An 18382-nucleotide genomic window follows, 5' to 3' on the forward strand; every position below is an offset into this window, starting at 1 on the left:
CTCATGTAGCATTAGCCCTTATCCTTTTGAAAGAAGGAAGTACAGCAGGCCAAATCAAACACAGAACTACTTTTTAACCCTTAGGCATGTTCTATCACATCAAATGCATTCAACTAGGTGGGGTTTGCCCAGTTACACTTCAGCCCCAAGGCCTCTGCTAGAGCCTTGCTCCATGATGGACTTTCACGTTCTTTCACAGCTATAATACCCATCAGGACATACACCCAAAGCCTTTGAAGGGGTTCTTGTCAAGGTGCCATGCCTTGGTAAAGTTATTGTCTTTATCGTTGCATGCGTGTACCGTCCATTGCCGTAGTCAATGACTTTTGCATGCGCGTACCTGGCAGCACCCATGCAGTGTCCATGCAAATCTAAGCGGATTTTGTGGGTTATCCTGAGAGCTAAAGTATGAAACTATATTTTCCTCAGTTTTGATAATTTTTCTGCCTCATCCACTTACAACTTCTGCCTACACGTAAGCGCGCAGCCAGCATGCTGTTCATTGGATCGCACCTGAGCTAGTCACTACAGTCCTTCATGTGGCTGCTGCCCCTAGTCGCATACCGTCGTGCTAATACTGGGAACTACATGCGCATGTATGACTAATATAGGACGCATTGCGGAGAGGCAGCAACGGTAGTAAGCAGGGAACGTGCACTAGGTGCCGTAGTGATAATTTTTCGGCATTTGAAGCCCACAACCAAACGCAAAATAGGCTCGCTAATTACACTAGCAATCTAGTTTTACTTTGTATGCACTCATTTTACGTTTAGAAGGGGCTATTCGAGCCTTTCTGTGTGTTGTATGAAGCCAACGAGTTACCCACATTCAGATGGAAAACTTCCACCATACACGTCGTGACATTGTAAGGAAAGCATACACTAGGTGAAGAACTCGCTGGCTTAGCGAATCCTTCAACGCTCCTACGTTCTGACGATTTCCATGTATAGTTTATCGCACAGGCCTGAGGCCTTGATGTGAATGCATCATCGTGCACGGTAGAAATCTTCATCGATGTCCCCCAAAAATCTGTCTCCACGGCGGATCGAGGCCCAGAAGCAGAAGCTGTGTGTTCACACTCATGAGGATAAGTGGGGCTCCAGTAGCATCAAGGATACACATCTGCACCAGCATCAGGGCGTGACAAACTCGAGAAGCAGCTTCTGTGGCTCCAGCAAAAAGGGTTACCGGACACCTTCAAATAACCCAGCAAGTGCATTAGCGGGTAAATAAGCATGGCTGCACTCTACTACCAACTAAAGTTTTCTTACAGGGATTCTGTAGCTTACTTTTAATTTTTATTGCGATGATCTTCAATTCGGTCCTCAGGTATCGAATTCTCTTTGTCTGACCGGGAGGTGGTATTAGAGGTGCCGTGGAAGGGGAAAGCTTGGGGTCAAGCATCACTGAAAAATGAGGGGAAAGCAATATTTTTCTTTTCGCTTAATTTACACTACGAAGAACGACAGAACAAGGGTAAAAATCTGATTGTGGAATTGCACGACGGGCTCAGGGACTACTAACAGTGTAATGGTTTCTCTTCTGTTCCACGCACATAACATGGAAACTCGCTGATATCTGCACAAGTTTGGCTTGATCTTGAAGACAACGGAGCATGCTTAAGTCTATAGGCAAGAGAGTATTTGAGTCCAGCATTTTTGTTATGCAGGCTTCTACGCATGGCCTGTTCACGGCGTGGTTCTACCTGGGGATATTAAAATATTGCATTTTGGGTTCCACGCTAGCAACGAAAGGGGGCTCCAATACTGTGACTGGCAATTAGACATATATTCGAGTGACGAAGGCCCCGATCCAGCTCAGTTCACTTCAGTAGGTACGCCAGATGAGAAATTTACGACAATCATCTCCACGGTTGCCGCTGTTGCACCTTGTGTCCGCCCGATAGAACGACTATGGAACCAGAATCATTTAGCCCTCAAATGTCAATCAATTCGAGCAGCAGAATACATATTGCACCTACTCGTGAAGGAGGTAGTTAGGTGTGCTCTCAAGCAGGAAGAACGCCTTCCACGTACGCACTGAAGCACTACGCTTGACACCCTAAGGCGACAGTCCTACAGCACGTACCGTTATTATCGCTACAACACTTCTGTTTCTCATTTCCTAAAGGCAGTTACTGCTTTCTCCAAATTTATGGTGTTAAAGTTTGTTAATCATCACAAGTGTTCCAGCACTGCGCATGGATCTGATGCCTACTTCTCGCTACATGTGCTTGCTGTACTTGCCTTTGCTGCAGGTTTGCGCTTCCCTTTTTCCGGGAAAGGCTTTTTCGGTCTGCGAGATCAGCAACTCAGCCTCGTGCCATCTCCGCCATTCGTGCATTCATCTGCATCGCTGCACAATGGGCTGAACGCACTTCAGCTGACAAAAGCTCAGCAGCTCGAACTGTTGCACTTTCATTTTAATACAGCGTCGGATGGGTTCTCGAAGGAACTGCTTCCAGAAGGAAAAGAGACCGAAGCGCACATACCTACAGAGAGTAAAGCTAACTCAAAAGCGGACACACAAAATTGGGATGTTGCTGCATCAAAGGCAGGCATCAGCGCTTTCGCAGTGCAGCTCCGGCAGCAGGAGCCCTTGGTGCATTCTTCACAACAGCCTCTGCAGCGGCAGGAGTACTCGTGGATTCTTCAGCAGTCCTTTTACCAATGCAATAACGCCTCCCTTTATTGCGAAGAGGAAGAGAAAGTGCAGGAGCTAGCAGCGCTGTTTTCACAAACGCCCCTATACAAAGCACTGAGCACCGCCCTTGATGCATTCCCGATTGCATTGTCGCAGGCGCTAGATCTTGCTGGTATCGTAGGAACCGAAGGTGTGTTACATGGACTGTTTCCCGTTCAACTCCCTTATGACACTGGTTATTGCCCCTATCTCCCAACTTTTACACCCCGTCGGCTGCTTACTGCACGGCAACGGCCTCACTGGTCAGTTATAGCCGGTGCTGGCGTCATTCACCTGTCGCTGTTTGCTAGTAATATCGTACTTGCGGCTGCAGATGAAAAGAGACCGCAGAGTGGGCGGGTTTTAAAGCGTTCAATAAATCGAGGAAGGCACGACAGTAGAACATCAGACGACGGGAACACAAATTCAGCAACAGCACTAGCAGCAGCAGCTGTCACCGCAGTCACTCCTGTTTCTGGAAGAAGCGTTCGAACACAAAACGACCTTCATACAGCTCAACAGATTGCAGAGCGATTGTTACAGTGGCTCCTAAGCGATATTTTTGCCACGGTTGAACCCCAGCTGGCTCTGCACGCAGCAGCAAAGACTACTGCAATCGGAGGTGTCGTTGCTGAGACAGCAAGGCTTCAGCATAGGCGACATCCCCACTGGAAAGCACTTCATCAGCTCCTTCAGCGAATTCCACTTACGGTTTTATTAGACCCACGCGTTACCCACATGGCCGAATACCTCTATAAGAAGCAGGCAATTACCGTCAGAAACTGTATGGGCCCTCAGCACAAGCAGATTAGAGCTCTGTATTAATACCTTCAGTGCAAGTAAAAACAAACTGCAACGGCACTACTACTTTAAAGCGAATGTGCTACGGTGCTGCATGGATGGAGGCTGACTGCCCTGGTACAGGTCAGATGGTCGTTGTCTTGTTTGACGGAAAAACTATGGAAGAGTTGATTCTTTTGCTGCAACAGAGGCCAACAGCTGGACAAAGACTCTGGATGCAAGAGTTGCTGCAGGAGCGCCTACGCTTCCTTGGACGATTGCTACTGGATACAAAGAGGGGCGCCTTGTTGTGTCTGGAGATATCTCCACAGTTCCAGGAACACTTTGAACTTCAACAGCCTCTCCTATTGCAAAAGCTAACAGAAGAGCTGGTTACAGGATATGTTCTCCCAATAATTCTGGCTGGGAATCAACAGCAGCATCTGTTGTCTATTGTCTGTCTCAACACCACAGAAGAGCTGGGCTGCTTGGTAGATGAAGCATTTTCTAGAAGAGAGCAGTGCGCAACCAGCTCTCCAGCTGAATCGAGTCAACAAGGATCAACAGCTGTTCAGTACGATGAAGAAGTTGAAGAGTCAAGGTGTCTTTTCGTCGTCCCCTCTTGGTACCGATTTTCTGCTGCAGCCATGGAAAGGCTATCGAATTTGCAGAACAAAGTCCAAATAAGCTTGTTACTTTCGGCGCCTGAAGAAAGGGCGGCAAATGAGAATGCTGCAGTTATATCAACAACTGCACCAGCAGGCAAAAGCAACTACTTAGCGGTGCAGCGGGAGTTGTCGGAACTGGTGAAAGTGCTTGGCATTAGCTGCGTCGTCCTCGATTCCCCCTCACATGCTATGACAGTGGAACAGCTGACAGCTGAGACAACAGAACAGGATATGGAAAAAGATCCAGCTGGGGCTCTGGCCTACGCTGCCGCAGCACAAGCCAACAGTCCATGGGTTCTACATGTTCCAGTTACAAAGGCGCTTGGCTTTTATGTAGTGTCGTACATTCAGGCTGCTTGCCTGCTGTTAGGCGTTGATCCTCTTACCCTCCAGCAGAGAACATCAGAAGCTATTATGGACTGGAAAGACGAGTCGCAGAAGAGAATTTCTCTCGATGCAGCGATTATTGCAGCAAAGCGCCGAATGCAGCGGCATCTGAAGCCCCTAGCCACTGCTAGAGGTAGCTGCTGCTCTTATGAGCCTGCATCCAACGAATTCCCGCGACGCACAGCAGATAGTTCTAGCGGTAGCACGATATTTACCCCTAGGCCAGATGGACTAGCGAATAATGCCATTCCAGCTGCATTGCCACAGGAAACGCTCCATGTAGCCAGCGCCTTATTTTGTAGTTACTGGGATACTGCGTTCCCAACATCGCCAGGACTTGCGGAAGCTACGGGCACTCCTGCTTGTCAGAGCTCTTTACTCAACTGGGCATCATTGCAGCTACAGCAACTGAGGACGCTTGTGTCAGGGACAATCGTGTCCACCGTCCTGCTAGCAGGCGACCTAGTGAGCCTTATTTGCGGACTTGCACTGAACGGCGACATTGAATTACGCCAGAGTCACCTAGATTTATTACACCAGAAAGGAGACGAGCCGCTTGGTCTAGATGAGAAAGCTGATGCAGCAGCTGCAGCTGCAGCAAAAGCAGCTGCTGCAGATGCTGAGCAAGGCCTGCCTAGGGGATGGCTGAGGCTATGCCAGACAGCAGTAGCACACGCTCCTGAATGTAACATTAGCAGAGGCACCAGCAACATTTTTATGATCCATCCCTCTGTGCGCGGACTCTGGCCACTCCACGATTTCTTGAGGAAGCAACTAGTAGCCCTCTTGGAAATTGGTGGGTACGGTAATGATGACTAGCTGCAGTGTGGAAGCTGATCATTCCCTATTCAAAGCATATTTTTACTTGTGATCTATGCTACAGCGGAGGAAAGAAAAGTCTCAATTCACTTGCCGAGTGAGGTGTTATTTCATCTCCATTCACCACGCTCCAGTGCTGGTGTAGCACCTCTTTCCACTGAGATGCCAACACGAGGGCGCAGAAGCAGTGATGTCGGAACAGGAGCACACCGCAATATTATGAAGAGGGCTCGAAGTGCGTCTAAACCAACAGCATCTGAGGCTTGTTCTGTGGAAGAAACAAAAGAAGGAGTAGAAGCATCTGCAGTTGAAGACATCAAGGAAGCCCCTATGTTTGTGGTGTGCCACCTACCCCCGTCACAACTCCTCTGGGACGTTCTCCGCAGCAGATGCACTAATTTAGGTGAATCGTGTGATGACGTGAGCTGCCAAGGAACAGCAGTGGGGCATCAACTTGCGGAGCAGCCCGCAGACGCCGAATCCATTGGGACATACGTGACACTGACACCGAACGCAATCACAGCAGCAGCTACATTATTTAGAAGACCAAGCTTTTTTTTATGGCTGGGTGCTGGCCTAAGCAGGCAGACGGATGGGTTGGAAAGCCTATTGGATGCTGCACGGATGCCTGACGCTACACTACTCATGATGCAAAGTCTTAGAGCCTCTGACGAGTACATCCGGGGAACAGTGCTTCACAAATAGATAATACAGAGTACATACATACGCCTGCGGGGCTTCAGACTTTAGTGACCTTTGTGGCCCCACGTCATGCTTGGAATTAATAATATCATATATCAGAGAAGACGTAGTTCGCAGACCTTTCCCCACTTTGCTGCAGGCCGCTAGAAGTTGGTAGCCCACTTTCAATGGGAACCTTCGAGTATCAAAGCTCGAGCTCAGACCTGGTGCGTTTTTCCTGCAGCAAAGGATCATAATACAAGTACAATCGTTTCTTTCTACGTATTTATCATACCGATGCTTATCGCATGTGTTGATATAGGTGCCCTTTAAACAAGATAGATCCCCGGCAGCATCCTTCCTCAGCAGTAGCGTAACCAACAGCAATAGCAGAACCTGTACAGCAGATCTCAGTGAAGTGCAGGCAAAGATATGGACACGCCACGTGCTCCTTTTCGGGTCCATAGCAAAAAACAGATGGCTTCTCACTGAAGGAAGGAAGGTGCGAGTGGAGACATTTATTGACGAAAGACCGTTGCTTCATATGTTGCAAGGAAGAAGACTACTGAACATACTTCTGGCCGATAATGCTGTGGAACAACATGATGTGGAGAATGGAGATGAGGCTAATGGATACTAACGCTAAAAGATGATAATATGCGGTAGGGCATGCCAGTACAGCACAAAGCCCAGAGCATTGATAAAAAGTGCTCTATACTAACTCTTGGTCAAGTTTAGTCTTCAGAGTCACGTGGGGCTACAAAATTCCTTCGCAATAGACAGCGTAATCATTCTTTACGTCTACAGACACCTGACTGCCTTCGGCAGACGATGCGTAGCCATATTGAAATGGCGTTTTCTAAACTTTAGATGCTGGAAGTTTGAAGTGTAATACGAAGGCAAGCTATGTAATGTGTCAGGCAGCCGCCCGATTGATGATTACGTAGGACAGACACGTATCTGAAAGAACCCAAAATAGCTTTGGTCCCAGCAGGAGGTGCGCCGATGAACTCACAGTACCAGGCAATAGATCAATGAGCTAAGCTTCAGGCACTCATACTGCACGTACTACAGCTGTGGTGAGCCTAAGCGTAAATACTGACTGGTAAATACAGGCAGGGCTGGGAGAGTGCTAGGCTGTAGCAGGCAGAGCTTGGTAAGCCATATTATACCCTTTAACAGCGCGAATCACAAAATTCCTCCTTTTATTGCAAAGCTGAATTACAGTACACGGAACACTGTGATGCATGAACACTTTTTTTTTCACACAAATAGCCTTGCCACTGCACCGAACATTCGCTGCTGTGATGCTTTCCTAACGAGCATTACTGATACTTGCCTTACCTCCAGAGCGGAAAGCATCCAACCAATGTTGAAAGCCTGTTTCACCAATGGAGGGGGTTACGCAAGATACAGCGCGGGGCATGCTCGGAGAAAGAAACCTGGTATATCGCTATAGTCTATTCCGAAAAATCAATATAAATGCCAGCAGTTTTAGCTTTATAGGCACTCAAAACTGTTACAGAGTTTTTTGAAAGGCTGTTCTTTGATAAAGGAAACACTTTCTGGCCGCTCCATTCCTATACCGCTACAGAGATATATCCAAGCCTAGCGAGCCTACGAGGCAACACAGCACAGGCAATGAAATCGAGGTACAGTGATCTCACTTGTGTGTCGCACATTGCTTGTGAAAAACAAGAGGCGATACCTGTACCCCTATCTGCAGGGACTTCATTCAATACGATTGTGGCTCCAATTGTACGTTGTGCGGAAAGTCGTACCCGTGTCACTTTTGCTGCTTTGTTCAGCAGAGCGCCACCTCCTGGGGTATTGCGAGAGTGGGGTTTCAGCATCAGCCTTAATGACAGAAAATAGCAACAGAACAGTCCTTGCAGTGAAATGTGTTCTAGGCTGTTCTAGAGTGGACTGTTGAGCAAAACATTAATATGTGAAGCCTTGCACGTCTCTGAAAGTCCTGAATAGTCGATAAGTACTCCTTAGCATAGCCAGCCTAAAATAGTGCCCACTGCTAGTAGCAATCATTAAGACCTTGTACGCTAGAGGAATAGTAGGTAATGGCTAAACAGAAGCCCACCTCGTTTGTTGAGTTAGGCTGCCCTTGATTCTTGGATCCCTAGGTGAGTCCCTTAGGCGTAATGGTTTGAAATACTGAAACAACATGCTGTCAAACAAAGTTTTTCCTTATATCCTTTGTTTTGCATTAAGGGAATCACACAGAATCCAGTTGGAAGTGAGCTTAGGAAAACTGAATCATCCATTCTGTTAGCCACTATTTGGCAGGGCCCTCAAATTACGAACACGCACTAGGAACCTCAACAAAGCCCCTAAGAAGCGACACGGCTGTATGTGAGGAGCTACTGTGGTACCCCACTATACCTTTTCACAGGCCTAGACCTCCAACGACAACACATTTTAGCAATGGCGGCTACCTATGAATTTATATGCTGTACCAGACCTCGTAAACACCATACGGTGGAAGGGGTCTTCAGTGTGCGAGTGAGTGCACACGTACGGAGACCGTAGACTCCATGGCTACTCCACTAAACCTACTTTGTAAAAACATTCAAACTCTACACAAGAAAGAATCAGTCCAATTCCTTATCTTTTAAGCGAATGCAAATGTTTCAGAAAAACGACCTTCGAACCGATCAATGTTCTGACGTTTCCACGGTCGCTAAGTAGACTGCCCCATGCCTACAAGTCATACTCTAGCTTTAGTCTGCCGAGTCTTAGTTGCCAGACAACTTTTTGTGTGTCGACCGAACAGTGTTTCGCTTGCCACGTCAACTTATGAAGGCTGTTCGGTCATAGATGCATGTATTAGCGAAGCCTGCTGCGCACAAGTAATGTCAGGGCTTTTAGGCTTACAACCTCCCCAATGGCCGAGTGCGTCTGTACCGCCTTTGCCGTACGTAACTAGCCTGAAACATGGTGCTGCTATTCCCCTACACTTAATGCTCGCCCACAACTAAGCATACTTTTGTTGTTAGCCTTAAATATGTGCCACCAATCTAAAGCTTCATCCAAGGTCTCGGCGGGCAGACGCTCAGCTCCGCAATTAAAATCCACTTAGTCAAAACCTTTGTAATCTTCGTTTTCAAGGTTTGTTTTTTCTGCTTATCTTGTCTCTCAGAATTCAATATATGAGGGGAGAGGGGCAGCAAGGGGGTGTGGACCGGCACACGCCAAGCACATGGACAATTCACAGTTGGTTGCACACAGCATCTAGCGCATATACATGCATGAACTAGAGAGAAGAACACTAAATTTATTTAGACAATTCTTTGCCTGAGCTTCTTTGGCTGAAATTACTCAAGTAGGATTTGCCTAAGTGTAGCCTTCCTATCTACAACTTCCCCCACCCCATTTCAAAGCACACACTCACGTCTTCCATGTATGCCCCTCCGCACAAAACTGGCCGACCGACAGGAAAGAGCTTCTTGCCCTATCGCCATTAGATAGGAAGGTAGGAAGCGTAGCGGCAGCTTAAATAACGGCCAAAAACGGAAAAGAAAACTTTAACGGAAGGAAGGGACGACCACTAGTTAACAAGGAGTGAGAGGCTAAACCCAGAACACTTTGGACAGCGCCCTGGCTCTCAGTAGCCGGGCAAAAAATTGAAAGTGTTGACGAAATCAAAATACATTTTTGGAGGCAGTACTACGCCACGCAGCGAAGAATATCATGCATAGCCATTAGGAAGGGATACATGCTCAGGATTCATGAGTCACGAGCATGAAGAATCTGCCTCATCTAGTAAAAGCATGGACTATGAGCCTGTCAACTTAAATGAAATGTGCCTCAGTAACAAGACCAGTAGTTGCTGCTTCCTAACTCTTTCTTTTGTACTATTCACTACCCCACCTAGATGTAGCCGCATGCGCGCCTTCCATTGTCACCCATGGTATGCCTAGGATTGGGCCATTCTGCACAGCTCCAACCTGAGAGCCACTGACCATGCTGAGAGAACCCACCTCCAAATTCAAGCTGTATTTGCCTACCAAGGCCTTCCCGATTCTTGTCATCCCGCCCTCCAACAATCTGACTCTCTGGGGATTGCAGTAACAAAGGCAGAGGCGCGTTGCACTCCTCTGTGGCTTCTTTGGAAAACAGTTGTACTTCACATCCCGTGTCAAGCCTAGGACGATCTACTCTTTCGTATACTTGTAAGCTTGTGCCACAGCAAAAGTGGCCTGCAATTCGCTCTCGCAACTTTATTCCTCGCAACCGCTCTCAATGCATCGGAAGCTGGTTAGAGGGCATACCGTTTGCCAAATGTGCCTTCCTTCCTCGCCGAGTAACTTGCTTCATATAAACTCAGTCACTTGATTGAGGTTTTCCACCTTGGCATGCCCTTGCAGTCTAGATATGTATGATTCAATAGCCTACAAGGGAAACATATGTGTCGTTGGGCGCCGGTCTGGAACTTTTTTTAAAGCACAGATCTCCATTGGTTTTCTTTTCGTGAGCACGTCAAACTGTATGGGGTAGAGCTGCTTGACCTACCCCGTTTACCCATAATATTCGTACCCCAAGTCTGCCATTTCTTTGTAGCAAAAGATGTAGGAGCTGCACCCATTTGTTTTTGAAATATCAAGTAGTCCATTTGCGGAAAATCTACCGGTCGGTTCTTCAAATGCCAGGTAGCTGCCTTTCTTGTGAGCATTTGGTGCGACACATTGGGTGGGCTTCAGGAAAGCCAATGATGCAGCAGCTGCTCTGAGGCGCTGTGGTTCTTGCAGACCAAACCTTCGAACTCCTCAAGCAGCCTGCAGGTCGGCCGGTGCTTGCTCAACAGGCGTTGTGTAAGGAATTTTCATCCGCGGAGGCGTTCCCCACCGAACGCTTGCAAGAAAAAAACGTGAACTTCAGAGTCTCTCTACACTTCTATCGAAGCTAGACAACTGTTCCAAGGGAACGTGACATTCCACTCTATCCACAGTAACTGGTTGAGCGGGGAACAGCTTCATCGAACATTGCACCTCCACCAGTCGTACTGCTCCGCTGAAGGGCTTCCCAGGGAGACCTTTAGCTGTAAACTCAATCAAACGCTAAGTAAAATTTCTAGCCTCTTTTTTCTAGAAGCCATCTGCTCCCCGTGTCAACGGCCCTCAGAGTTTTCAACAAAAGGAAAGAGGAGAGGGAGAGATGGAGTGCTCGCAGCTAGACACTCGGCAATCCACACAAGTAGACCTGGTGCTATGCGTATGAGCGGTACATAGTCAGCGCAGCTAGCTTTTAACGGTCGGACTGCTTGTACTAGTTTGCAAGAAATAAGATATTGGAGGGATCAAACCATTATGTTAGTCCGCTAATTTCTTACAGATGGAAGACCAGACTGGTATATTCTAATAAAAGTTATCCTGTTTGTAGCTGGCTTGGTCAGAATTGAGCAATTGTCTTTTCATAGCAGTTTCACTCCAGAAGCAGTCCATTTACAAAAGAACTCCTTTTTGCCCCCCAAAAGACGGTCACCCATTCGCATTACGCCATTCGGGGTATGCGTCTCTAGCGTTTAAAGACATGAAGGACGACCGGTAATTTCTGCGTTACTCTTTAGCATGGCTGCTAATTGTAAAAACACAGTTAGAGTGCAAGAGCATCCTAGCTATAGCCCGTCAAAATTTAACTAGAGCAGAGATGCACACGAAAACAGACGAACCTGAGGCTAGCTGTCAGTGGAAGGCCCCAGCAGAAACAAACAACAATTGTAGACTCACAAGCAATAAAGCGAGGATAAGAGAAAGAATACAACAACAAAGGTGCTAGACAGAACACCAGTGACTCGCTGCAAACGACAGCTAAGCAAAAATTTGTTCCGCAGCTAACCCACGCGAGTCTCCTGTTGAGGACTGCCAGGTCTCCCGGGAATAATTCGAAAGGAAAAGCCATTTACTTACTTATAGCACTGAATGAAAATGAGTAGTTGTGGAATGGCAGTTTTGTCTTCGAATACGCTATCTTTAACAAGAAGTGTTTGATGTGCATTACTCATTGTTGCAGGTTGCGAAACACTATACTGCAGGCGGAGTGCTGCAGACAATTTGACTGTATGCAAACTCAAGTCATGGTCGCTTTTTCTAACGAAAGGCATTGCATGAGAAGTGCTGGAGGCAGCCTACCCGTTGGCGGTTAGTGGAGCCATATATCGTCTCACTCCTTTCTGCTGAAGAGACGAGCTGCTGCATGACTTTCAAAGCGTGGTCTCCCCTGCTGCTTTTTCAGGAATCGCTCAGACCTTGATCATACGTGCTAGTGGTCTCTAAAGACTGTGAGAAGACCATTGGTGGTCTGCTACTTTCCGCTTGGCTGCCGAAAATCTTCACTCTCCAAGAGGTTGTTCACATTAGTAGGAATCCTGGTACGGTTTTCTACCCGCACTGTAGAGTCTGGATTCAACTTCGATTTGGTGCCTATGACGATCTACCTCACCCATGGCAGGCAACCAATCCTGTGGTCGAAGCCTTTCCACTGAGTCAGGCCGGGATCACTTTAAAAGAATGCGAAATACGAGATGCTGCACAGTGTAAGAGGAAGCTGGATATTGTCGCCAACTTTGACAATGGATAGTACAATCTTCAGCGACTTGTCGGATAGAGCCTGCAATTTCGGTTTTTTGGAGCTGCAGCCTGAAGCACGCGAGGACCTTAGCTATGATGCCTCTAGGGCACCCCGCTTTTCTCACCCTTTGGTTACTGTAGTACTTCTGTGTGCCTGAGTTTACAGGATGTGCGCTATTGTGCGCTAAAGGATTTGAAGAAGGCTCATGTGATTGGAGCTGGTGTATATCCAAGGTGAATGAGAATGCGCGGATTAGTCACATCAAAACAATTATGCAGAACTATGATATCAAGGGTTCCCTGCCTGTAGAAGTGTTAGCCGCGCAGTTATATGCGCATCGGGATAGGAGTAAGAACTCCATTGCCCACGTGCTCCTTTGCACGCATAAGCTTCGGCTTTGCCCTAGTCCGCGGTGAACACTATATCAGGCCTTCGGTTTGGGGTGCCAAGACGTTTGAGTTTGCCCCTTGATCTTGAATTTGGATGGGATCCTACTTGGATTTGCAGATGTAAACTGTCGAAATTCTTTGTGTGTACTGTGGGCTTGGATAGGCATTTTTGCGGATGAAACGGAGAACGAATTCCTGCGCTTGAAGTATAATATAAAAAAGTGAAATGAATTTTTTATTCTCGGTGGGCCCCTGGAAGCCGCTTCGCCAGGATCGCGTCTAACACGATGTTCTGTGCTCTCTGGACGGCGCTTCGATCATCAAGAAAGCCTTATGCGCTTGAATTCTGAGGCTCACTGACTTGGGGCTTCCACGGGCAGTCGTCTTGTCGACTCTGCAAGGGTGTCAATGCCTTTTCGTGATACAGGATGAGTCCGTCTAGTTTCTACTTAACTATTCACGAAAATACCTACGCGCGGTTATCGGATAACGTGTTTTCTGCTTACTAGCGTCTTGAAGAAAAGAAAACACATAGGGGAGTACGTTGATATCAGGGGTAACGTAGCCGATGCGTAGATCATCGGCGTTCGGGGTCGTGCTTGGAGCCGGCCGGCCGATGTTGTTCAAGACCAATTCCCCATAGTACGGTCCTGACAAAATGTTTAACCGTTACGACAGCTCCCGCTTACGGGAATCCACGGGCTCTCCAGTACTTCAGAAAGCTTTACTGCTGAGCTACTGAATCCAGCCGCACAGCTTCACACACGTGAGTGCTGAGGCCCCCAGCTTTCCATCTTATTCCAGCCTTTCTCTAGCCGCATATGGTGTTGTGGTTCTCCGCAGAATATAGATGCGTTTGGTCACAGGGCTCTGGGAGGCTCTATAGTCGACGAACACTGTGCTGAGTTGCCTTCACCGCAAGGCTGTGCATCTCAACCCACTAAAGCTGCACCACTTCCCTCAGGGGCCTTACAAAGGCCTTAGCTGTGTCCTAAAGCGCTGAGATAATAACAGAGATTCTTAGTTCCGGTCATCATGAAGCTCCTCAATCTAGTACATCTTAGAGGAGAAGGTGGTAGAGAGGATGACTTGCCACGGGTCTACGCGCTGGACTGCTGTATTACGGGCAGATGAGCTTCACTACAACAGCAAAACAAAAGTTTTTCTAGACCGGCGGTTTCTGAGGATCGGATACAATTTTTGTGGGCCGGGAGCAGCTTTTGCGCCATTACGACCATGGCTGCCCTACGTCATGGTCGCATCTGCAGCAGGCACAGTGCTCCTCCCGAGGGAATGTCGGCAGGGCGGTGTTAGTCTTCTCTGGAGCAAGCATACTCGTACGCCCGTCGTCTGACTCAAGAAAGACGACTGCCTCAACCTAGTGGAAGGGCATCCTTTTACTGCTATAAGAAGCTTGGGGGTTATCGGAGCCGGAAGTGCGGGATGCACACTTTATCCTTCCTGGTGCATGTAAAGAATTCAATCATCCTTATTTTCGGAACGCTGAATTTTTTGGCAAAGGCTTTAACCGCAGATCCATCGCTTTTGATGCCTTAGCACTGTTCACCATTAGCAGCGGGCGTTGTCGTATTTTCGAGTGAGTAGTCGCAGCGCATACGTAGTTTGGAAGAATCGCCGAGATCTATTGCTTCTTGCTATTTGGATCATATTATATTACGGATTCACCAAAAGGCTCTGCGCCAGCACTGGTTGGCACGTTTCCTCCTTCTACATGATTCTGTAGGTTGAGTCTGTGTGCCCAGTCTGCCTCGTTCTCCATGGCATGTTGGCCTGGAGCGATAGACCTGAAGCCAACTGAATAATCCACAAGCAGTTGGGTGTGAAACGAGGACGTGGATATTTTGAGTTTTGACTAGTGACTTTCTTCACGCCCCACGATTTTTTCGAACAAGCGGAATCTTTCTTGCCTAGGTGGTCGTAGCGTTCAGTCGTCTTATCTTACTTTTCTGTGGCTTTTGATTGGGTATCCGCTTCGGAGGTGGGTTTGCAAGCAGTATCTTCACAACCGGGGTGATTTCGATCACCAATGATAAGGTAGATCTGCAGATGGGATTAAGGACCTGGAGGAGAAGGGCGAGATAACAGGTGCGACGCGATGATTCATTAATACAGTTGTACTACGGCTTTTTCAGGCTTTATGCACTTGGAAGGTTGAGCATACGGTGACGGCTGCGGATGCTGAACCGAATGATTGGTATTGCCTTGTCGTCGTGTGGTTCTCTTCGCCGCTTCCGGGTGTCATTTGTTTCTCTTTTATCATGTAGCAGCATTTACGTGAGTGTGACAGTCGTTGCTGCTCGCGTAGTGTGGCCGTTGGTTTATGCCGGTGCCAAACACGTGGTTTTTCCACACTGTAATAGATAGACGACGCATTACCATCAAAGTTGGTTAGGTGGAACAATCTTTTTTTGCGTAGGAATCAGGAGTATTCTTGAAGTATCGTTGATAATACTTGCAGACGTAGAGCTCAGGTATTCAATGCAGCCTCATTTACCTTGCTTTAGTGCAAGAAAGAAAATCTAGGGTCTTGTAGGAATTTACTTGCCGCTGTACGATAGGAAGCGTTGCTTATCACAGGTGTATGCCGGGCGGTGATCACGATGCAAGGGATTGAGGTACAAGGACGCATTGCGTCCCGTTGCTTGCGTATGTGCATTTATGGTTTGTAGTTCTAGTTTGAAATCTGCGATGTTTCACCAGACGTCGAGCTTGTTCGTTGTGAAAACCAGTGTGGTTGTCTGTTGGACTGGCTCATATTAGGACTGAGTATTGAGCTATAGGGGGGACCAGGCCTAAAGTGTCCGGTTCTCTTAGTCGCAGGGCGTTTTGATTCTAACCACCGGTGGGCTTCTTTTGGTGATCATGTGCTTAATCCATACACGTTTGTTTCATCGCACTGAGACAGATGAGATGTACATTGTTGCATAGTACAGAATTCGCTGAATATCATTTGAAGATAATCGAAGGACCTCTGACGCAAAATATCAGCAAAACTACGGTATGAGTTTTCTTAGTCTGCTTTGCGTCTCACCAAATTGTATTTTTTTTTCAAGACCTTGCGATTTTTGGATGCTTGAGTTCAAGAAAACAAGCTCAAAAAGAGGTGCAACAAGTCTCATTGAGCGTATCACTCGACAAGTTATTTTTCAAGAAGGCATAGAAGGTTTTGTATTGGTGCTATCTTCCATTTCACTCAGTTAAATATAGGAGGCTGCTTGCCGGAGCACGTTTACTATGACTTTTAAAGTTCGTTTGTTTTTGTAGTACAGATTTTATAATTGCATGCTAATGACTGCTTTTTAAACATGGGGTTAGTGGCGATTTTAAGGTGCACGTGACTTTGTCATATCAGCCTTTTGCTGTTGGATGTCATCTGAAGAATGTGGATCTTTGTGTGAGTGAGTGCCGGCCTGTTGAGTAAAAAAATCATGTGCGCTCAACCGACAATTCCGGGATCTGTCTTTCTAGATTGTAAAGCAAGAGGGAGCAAGGTAAAACTACGATTTTCTAAATGCGTTTGATTAAACTGACTAGTGTAAGTAGCGAGTTTCAACAACGCATTGCAAAGTTCACATTTAGTCGTGCGGTTTTGTTACACGGGGTAGAATATAGCACACAGTCAAAACTTTGAAACGTGGTCATTTGCGAAAAGTACAGTCTTGTGGATTTTGTGTTTATGCCGACTTAAGACAGTCAGATATATGCCCCCGTGTCTGTTTCAGATGTGAATCCGCTGATGTCCACAAGCCTGCTGCGGTACCTCACGCGTCCGTGCTGTGGTAGTCATGTTTTCGCATAGCTTGCGTGCGCGGAGAGCTTTTTGTTTGCGTGTCATCCAATTTTTTTTAGGTTTGGCATGTGTTTTCGTGTTTGAATTTATAAAATTATCTCTTGCGAGCTGGATATTTGTCGATTCAGTCAAATAATACAAAAATTATCGACGAGCTTTTGAGTTCAACTATTTAAAAGCATTCGATTAATCATGTACTTAGTGTCGCCATTGTGTTTACAAAGCATGGCTTTGTTGTCGTGTGTTGACTACATTTGCTATTAGTCCTTAGCCAACAAAATAGGAGTAATTTTGACTATCATGAACAAGTGAAGAACGTACTTTTCCTGGAATGCTGATTCTCGCTTGACAGTGCTTGTTTCAGCAAAAAAAGCGGGTAACTAAAACACATTATAGAGAAAAACACTGTTTAGGCAGCATCACGATGTATGGTTTTTCTTGTGGGTGTGGGGGATGCGAAATTCCGGACGCAAAACTATTGGATATATAGAGGCATTGTGGTTGTTTTTTTTTCTGGAAAAAAAGCTCTAATGGCTAGTGAAACTTTAGACAGTTTAGTGAAGCAGTTACACATTTAGATATGTTGTTCTGTCGATGATCTCTCCTGAGGTGGAATATTTGTATGTCGCCCGTAAATGACATGTTCCAGTACTTGTTTTGTTAAATGATTGCTATTTGTGATCTGCTAGGATTATAGCTAACCTTTCTGAAGTCTGTTTTTTAGACATGAAGTTTGTTAAGACCGATTGATTTTAGAAGCTTATAGGCCTTCGAATAATGACAAGAATATTCGCAAGGTGTTAGACATATAGAGCAGAAAACACAATGTTGTGTGTAGCTGCCATGCAAGAATAGCAGGCATGATCAACGTCATTCTTTTTGCATAATTTTATGGCTTTGCAAGTTGTATTTAATGATCGGATTTTACCGGTCAGATTGGCATCTGAGCAATGTCTGTGTGACGTGTTGGAGGACCATGATTTTAAAAAATGGGTATCTGGAGTGTGTAACCTAAAGTGTTTTAATTAGTCACGTTTTACACACTGACTAGGCTAACAAGCGTTTCCCCAGAGCAGCTTGATGCATTATGGTAGAAACTATTTGATGAAGGCGTTGTGCTGTGGCAGAACGTTGTGTCGTCTGCTTCTTGTAATGAGTTTGCTATTAATCAAATGCCGTCAGGATCAAAACAGGAAATGTCTCACATGTGCTGCATGCTTTGATCAACCTGAACATAGCGGCACGGGTTTTTGACTGTTCTCATCAAGAGTTGCAGATGTGTTTGTAGTTTTGTAGTGCAAATATAGAGGCATACTTAAATATGGCGAACAAGAATTTTCATCAAATCCATGCAAATGGTAGAGTACAGGCATCACTAGAAAGCGTTCTTATTTGAAAAAAAGGCTTATACATTTGTTTGCATTTCTGCTTCAGCAAAGAACACTAACCAAAAGAGAAATGTAGAGCTCAGATTGCATTAAATTCTGATTACAAAAAATCTATGAAGCCGAAGTACCGTTGCTTAAAATGTTTAATGCAACCTGAAGTTAGCTACTGGGCTTTACAAAGTAAGGTGTTTATTT

The 18382-nt window shown here is 46.4% G+C and overlaps 1 protein-coding gene across 1 annotated transcript; it reads left to right on the top strand.

Annotated features, from left to right (window-relative positions):
- Positions 1-1081: 1081 nt before the first annotated feature.
- On the top strand, positions 1082-7892 carry LOC34621460. The gene is made up of 10 exons (XM_026333988.1): positions 1082-1091; positions 1330-1476; positions 1670-2032; positions 2135-2837; positions 2994-3466; positions 3607-5313; positions 5401-6026; positions 6340-6609; positions 6751-6801; positions 7524-7892. The coding sequence occupies exons 1-10, from the start codon at positions 1082-1084 to the stop codon at positions 7890-7892; spliced, it is 4719 nt and encodes a 1572-aa protein (XP_026189773.1).
- Positions 7893-18382: the final 10490 nt, after the last annotated feature.

Source organism: Cyclospora cayetanensis, unplaced genomic scaffold (assembly GCF_002999335.1).
Source record: "Cyclospora cayetanensis isolate NF1_C8 unplaced genomic scaffold, CcayRef3 CcayRef3_contig_34, whole genome shotgun sequence".
NCBI classification, from domain to species: Eukaryota; Apicomplexa; class Conoidasida; order Eucoccidiorida; family Eimeriidae; genus Cyclospora; species Cyclospora cayetanensis.

Bases quoted from the DNA above. Each gene is read 5' to 3' on its own strand.
- LOC34621460 (XM_026333988.1), top strand. The intron at 2,033-2,134 runs GTACGCACTGAA...TCCTAAAGGCAG, and splicing joins GCAGGAAGAACGCCTTCCAC to TTACTGCTTTCTCCAAATTT. The intron at 5,314-5,400 runs GTGGGTACGGTA...TCTATGCTACAG, and splicing joins AGTAGCCCTCTTGGAAATTG to CGGAGGAAAGAAAAGTCTCA.